The sequence below is a fragment of the Cucumis melo genome, chromosome 1, assembly GCF_025177605.1.
Source record: "Cucumis melo cultivar AY chromosome 1, USDA_Cmelo_AY_1.0, whole genome shotgun sequence".
Lineage (NCBI taxonomy): Eukaryota > Viridiplantae > Streptophyta > Magnoliopsida > Cucurbitales > Cucurbitaceae > Cucumis > Cucumis melo.
In genome coordinates, this window is record NC_066857.1 from 24,932,916 (window position 1) to 24,939,977 (window position 7,062).

Here is a 7,062-nt window from a genome sequence, read left to right on the forward strand (position 1 = left end):
TGTTCGAAGTCACTCTCGTTTAAGCCCCATTCACTCATTAAATGTTTCGACTCCAAGTCTGTAAGAATTTTGGTATTCCTTCTATTTCTCACGGACTTGTGCTCCTCCTCTTATACTTCTTCAGCAACATAAATGGAAGAAAAATCAAAATCCTCATTTTGATTTTTAGAAGCAAACTCCATATCAACCCCTCTAAAATCTACGTTGTGGTTAGATCGAGATGGACGATTTGCTGGGTAAAATAGATCTCACCAAAGTCACCTCCTCATGTCTGTAGATTTTGTGGCAGTGATCCAGGAATACCAGAAAACTTAAATGAAGCATGACCAGTTTCAGGCGGTAGCGACACAGATGGAGGTGTATGGTAAGAGCACACTAATTGATTGTGATTAACTTTCTCTTTTGGTGTTTCCATTTCTCTCTTCTCACTGACATTTGAATACACCGGGGTTGATTTTTGCAAGAAACTATGTGGTAAGATTTTATATCCAGTGTATTTTTTTCTGTGACAATTGACATTTCTTTATTTGCTTTACAATTGAAATCATTAATATTACAGTGAATTTGCAATTTTATCCCATATTGCATTGGAGGATCATTAAAGCCTTTTCCAATTGGTTGAAGTTTCCATGATTTTGATAGCATCTGAATCGAATGCTTTTTATAGATTCCTTTGTAACTGGGACACCACCCAAACCCACCAATGACAAAAGTAATAATTGAGAGGTTTGATTGATGTTATTTTTTTCTCTCTTCATAGGTATCTATTTGGTAACCCTCTAATTTTTTTTATAGATTAGTGAATATATGTTTTGATTTTCCTTCCATTAATGGGAAATATTTCAGTGATTTTGCCTTGAAATATTTAAGCCTATATGTTGGTATATTCATTTGTAACTGTGAAATATGCTTCTTTTCCCTCTTGCATGAATATTCACAATAAAGAGGGAGGTCTTACGGGTTCAAATTCATATTTATAGTACCCTTAAGTGAGATTCCTATAGATGTTTGGTAGGAAATTAAAATTGAGTTTGGTCTGAGTTGATTTGTTCGAAAGTCATTCTTGGTTGCTTTGCATTTATATATATATTTTATAGACATAATGGCAACGAAAAGAGAACATAAAAAAAAAAACACAAATTCCGGAATATAATCTTGTTGATCCTTGTTTGCTTTCAAGTTGCATTGCGTTCTACGAGCTTATCTAGGTTCCCCTATTTAGTACTAAATATATATTTATTCTAAATGGTGTGACAGAAGGGAAAATAGGTATAGTGATGATGAATGATGCATTTTCACTGTAAATGAGTATTTGAATGCCTTTTAATTTTCTTCTTCTTCTTTATGCAATCAATTTTTGTTGGCATAAATGGTGCTCAAGACCTCACTTCCTCGGCACTGCATATTGTAACAAGGTTCCCAAGTTTGTTTGTTTTTGTTTTGTTTTTGTGTTTTGTTTATTTTTTTCAGTTTCTAAGTTATCATTGTTGTACATACAGTAGTAATAGTCTTGAGGTTCAGTTTATCATTGGGGAAGAAAGCTCTCTTGGTTGGGGGGTAAGATAGAGCTAGGAAATGAGAGAGTGGCAGGTTAATATTCTACTAAATCAAATGTGCATTTTCTTTAATTTTGATAATTGAGATGTTTAATTGTTTACCATTTCGTTTCTTACGTTTATGCTCTATCACATTGGTGATTTTTACTTCCCTTTTATATGCTTCACAGATTTGTGACATGGTTACAATTGCAAGGTATTTGAATGTGACACTTATCTTACTACCATAATCAGGTCAGTTTTCTCTCCCCCACCTGCTACTGAATGTGTGAGATAATGCGAAAAAGGTTTACATGGAAGCTTACACTTCTCTTTTATCCTTTGGTCTTGCTTCCGATGATATATCATCTTTGGTACTTCTCTTTTTTCCCTAATCTCTCCATCCCAAAATTATTTTTCTCTCTAAGATTTTATGCATTCTAATTTTCAAATAGGAGAAGCTCTACGAAAAAACTATTACAGTTGCAGATCGGGAAATGGTAGAGGAGAAGACCGACCAGATACTCTCCGAAGCTTGTACTTCTAATGTTGCTTTTCTCGTTGTTGGCGACGCTTTCAGGTATGAAATTTTTCGTTTTCCCCTCTTTTTTGCTATTGAAGATTTTTGCAATTTTGGATGATTCTGCTGTGATCTTAATTCTATCATTGTTTAAATTGCATATTAAGAACTTTAAAAAGTCCTCTATTTCGATTTCTATTTTAAAACAATTAAAGTTTCACAATTCTTCAAATGCTTGGATTTATGATTATTAGATCGAATTGCAAAAATCAAATTTTTATTGAAACTCTAAGTTGATTTTAAATAAGATCAAGTGAAAAATAGCGATCTAATTGAAAGCTCAGGCTTAATGTCATTGAAAGCCTCATTATTGGAGATTTGAAGACCACTTTCTACTATGAAGATGTTTGCAATGGAATTTTCTTTTGAGCTAAATATTTTTCTTCCTCTACATACTGTGTCATAATACAGAGCTACTATCCACTATGATCTGGTAGTTCGAGCAAAGAGTTTGGGGATTGAAGTTAGAGTGGTGTACAATGCATCTGTGATGAATGTTATTAGAATTTGTGGATTGCAATTATATTGCTATGGGAAGATCGTTTCAATACCATTTTTTACTGAAACGTGGAAATCCAGTAGCTTCTACGAGAAGATTCAGAAAAATCGTGGACTAGGTTTGCACACACTCTGCTATTTAGGTAGGAATTAGGATTCTGTTCCTAATGATTCAAACATAGAAATTATGACTCCAACATAAAAATATTGTTGAAGTTAAGCTAATCCCATAGTTGTGAAATATCATGTTCTGTAAACATTTTTTTCCCCAATATTTTGAAAATGACATAATTTAGGCTTTGTTTATGTTTAAGTCATGACGTTTGTTTCGTCTGTAGTAATGCCGACTTGCCAACAAGTCAATTTTCTGCAAGTCAATTTTCTGAATTTTAAAGTAGTTTCAATTTTAATATTGTGTTTTCTTCCATAGTATTGATTTAGTTGTACATTTGGCTGAAGGTTGAAAACCGAGAAGGTTGAAGGTTGAAGCGAGTGTCATTAGTAATATCGTGTAGATAGCCAGGCGATCGTTGAAGGTTGAAAACTCTAAAGGCGTTTAAGATTTCTTATTTAAGTCTTGTATTAGGATCTTGTTTCATATACTTTTGTAGATAAACACAATATTAATATTTCATTTTGTGTATACAAATGTAAAAGATAAATATTATAGTTTTCTAAAATAATATTAATTTTATTGATTTGTTGAAGTGAGAAAAAAACATTTATCTACATAGACTCAATGTCGGTTTATGAAAAATGAACAATAATGCAACAATTAAATAAAAATAAATTTGTAAAAATGGACCTAAAAACAAAGCTTCAATGTCAGTTTAAAACTGACATTATTGGGGATCTATAATGTCGATTATAAACTGATATTGTTGGCCTCTTTAATGCCGGTTTTCAAACAACATCAAAGCCTAACTGACATTAAAGGGCTTCAATAACATTATCAAAAATGTTGGTTGAAAATCGACATTAAAGAGGTCTTTAATGTCGTTTTTAAACCGATATTAAAGCTCAATCGACATTAAAAGTTTTTAATAACACTAGCAAAGATGTCGGTTGCCAATCAACATTAAAGGTCATTAATGTTGGTTTTAAACCAACATTAAAGGCCGGATTTCTTCTAGTGGCAACCACTGCTAGATAGATGTTGCTTAACTAAGAGCTCTATCATTTGCATTCTGAGAGGTGAGCAAGTGTGGCGTTCAAAGCATTGAGAGGTGCTCGTCTTAATTAGAAGTTAGTCAATGTAATTTCTATCGCATCAAGGGTCTATGCATAGCTTAATCGTTGAATAATATGGTGACATTCTTTCACTTTTCCTTAAAATGCAAGTTAGTTCATCCCCATCTCTCCACCATTCTTATCACCTTTTACAAAGTCTCTAGTGTAGATATTAGGTTTAGTACTTAGACACATTTCATTTACATTATATAGATAGATACCATATACTGCTTAGATGAAGAAGTAAGATTTATAACAAATATTTGATATCAATTACCTGTATTCAATCTTGGATTACCCAGAAAAACTATCATTTCACTTACACTTGGGCAAACGATAGGAAAACTTGTACTCAGTAAGGATTTAGTGATTTAGTAACTACGCGAGGATCAGAGACATAGTGAGCATTTCGTATGAAGTGACCATAACTTGTCATGTAGAGAGGTTTGCGATATGAATTCAACTTAAATATCTCAATCGTACAAACCCATGTAATAGAACTATAAATAAAATTAGAGCATCATCTCCAAACCTAAATCCAATACAAACCAATGCTTTGTCTTCACTCAATGCATCCCTAGGAAAATTTCCAAGCTGTCACCTAACATAGAATTATTTCGAGCTAAGCACGCTTAATTTTATAGTTCCTACGATTGAGCCATCAAAAAGACATGTGCACCTTGTTGGTATAGGTATTAAGTAAGCTTAATTCTTTTAATTAAGTCTTTCTAAATTTTATTTTCATGTCCTTAGAATCTCTCTCATTCAGATGTGATATCAGATCATTCATGACCCCACCTAAACTCATGGCGTTACATCTTGTATTACAAGAAATAACATATACGATAGCTAACGAAAAAGGCTATAATAGATTTTTTATATCCTTTTTTTATAGTTTTTTCCGAAAGTCCTAACAGCCCATGTTATTAAAATTCTGGGACCTTTTATAGCGTTTTTCTGGAGCTATAATGAGTGCTATTGTAGAGTATGAAGATATAGCTTATGTACCTTGCTATAAAAACATTTGATAGCGTTTTTCATTAGAGCTATAATAAGTTTATATAGCTTAAATAATGTTGTACTATCTCTAACATATAATAGCATTTTTTCAACGCTATAATATAGTATTTATAGCTGCAATATTAAGCTATAATATAATATTAGCAGCTGTAATATTAAGCTATAATATAGTATTTACAACTGTAATATTAAGATACAATAATTCTATTTAATCCTTTCTAATTATTATATATAATAGTTATATATAATAACCTAGTGATAGCATTTTGTTTTTGGCTATATAAATCTTTCTATAAACTTATGGATATGAAAGAGCTAACTTTGTTCTCAAAAATAATTTTTGAATTAACTAGCTTTTCATAAATTTTTGTTCAAGCATTCAACTTTAGTTAAATTTACACACATAAATACTTCATAGCACAATAAATACTTTTCCTTTCATATTGTATTAAAATTACAAAATAAGGTATTCAATAATTTACTTAAACAAAGTTGTGGTCTAAATGATACAAAGGTAAATAAAATATTTAGTAGGTGTACCAACAACACAAATTAACCCTTAAAATACAAACAAAATTCACCGCAAGTGTTTGAGATTAAATTTTTGGCAACCATCTCATATTTCTTTCTATTTTCAATCATTGCCCTGTGTATGGACAACTTTTCAGTTCTAATGCTTTTGAACTTATATTTAAAAACTGTACAACACAAAACAATAACAATTGACTATGAGAAAGAAGAAGATTGTGATTGTCAAATAGACAAGAAACATAGCTAAAATATCCTATGAGATGGAACACAAAATACTTCTAGTAGGTAAATCAAAAGCAAATTAAGTTCATGAGAATGCATAATGAAAAGATAAAAGCATCTATAAACATACCTCATTCAACATCCTATGCAACTCATCTCTACCTATATGACCATGTCCTTATCATTGCTATCAACAACAAAAATAAAGCCCGGTGTATTTTGGAAGTAATGCCTCCAAAGTGGACGGATCTATCAAAAGGAAACCACTCCAGTCAAACTTCGAGTAAACGTAATAGTTCAGAATAATTTCTTAGAAATTTTTTAATTTTAAGAACATGTGAACATATATATAAAACATAAGCAAAAACCTAAAAAGCCTCAGTGATAATCCACTAATATTCATGCATGCTTAATCAGTCATTCGGGAAAAATTAAGTATTATATATATTTGTGGTAATACAAAATTATATTATATGATCAAATTAAGAGAATAAGAAGAGCATGCAGCAACATACCAAATTAGAACCATATTTCTGTGAATCTAAATTTATTAGGTTTCAAAATGTTATAGAGTTTCACATATCAAAACATAATAAATGAAATGCATCAACCTCAAGTATTGCAAATGACATTTGTTGCTTTTCTTAACATTGGAACAAGAAACTCCAACTAGTAACTTGCTAAAGCATCAACCACATTATGCACATATATATAAGGAGAAAAAAAATTAGAAAAGTGAAATTCTATTAAGCCTTCCAGTATAATAAGCATAGTAGCCACTTAATGTCTAACATGGAAGGGAAAACATCAAGAGGCATGCTGCAGCGGAATAATAAGGATCATGCTTTACTCTATATGCATTTAAACGATTTAGAAATTAACATGCATAAGCTATGCGATGGATCTAAACGAAGAGCATAAAAGGTAAACGATAAACTTACCTTTTATAGTTTTAAACTTCTTCTTCGATACAAAGCTTCTTCTTTGCCGGAAAATCACGAGTAAGGACAACCACTAAGTTGACCTACTAATCTCAGGACCAAAAACGGAGTTGTGGGACTCAATTTGTGAAGTAAAACTTTTAGAGAAGGAAGGAGGTAGTGTATCGTTTAGGTAATTTTTTGAGAAAAAACATCATCCTCATCTCATTCTGTAATGAGAAGTTTATATATGAAATTTACATGCAAATTGTATGCAAATTATTTCATATAATCTCAACGCCTAATTAATCCATTAATTCTTTAATGGAATTAGTGGTTTCTAATTCACAATCGCTGCCACATTGCTCACTAACTTTTAGTTAATTAAGTAATTAGTCAAAGGGGCATTTTGATCATTTGACCAATTAAGTCAAAGTCAAACTTTGACTTTCTTAGTAAAAAGTCAACTTTTGACTTTTTGCTATTTTACCCGTCTTGACTAATTCTAACTTTTCGAGTATGAATC

General features: G+C 31.4%; 1 protein-coding gene across 2 annotated transcripts; it reads left to right on the plus strand.

The window, feature by feature from the left end:
• Positions 1 to 1,332: 1,332 nt before the first annotated feature.
• LOC103497544 (probable diphthine methyl ester synthase) lies at positions 1,333 to 2,940 on the plus strand. Of its 2 annotated transcripts, XR_007821828.1 has the most exons (3): positions 1,333 to 1,790; positions 1,991 to 2,115; positions 2,527 to 2,940. XR_007821828.1 is itself a non-coding variant. In XM_051086421.1 (2 exons), the coding sequence occupies exons 1-2, from the start codon at positions 2,033 to 2,035 to the stop codon at positions 2,765 to 2,767; spliced, it is 324 nt and encodes a 107-aa protein (XP_050942378.1). In that variant the 5' UTR covers positions 1,333 to 2,032; the 3' UTR covers positions 2,768 to 2,940. The 2 variants fall into 2 exon arrangements, 1 of the variants encoding a protein (XP_050942378.1); XM_051086421.1 differs by having other exon boundaries at positions 1,333 to 2,115.
• Positions 2,941 to 7,062: the final 4,122 nt, after the last annotated feature.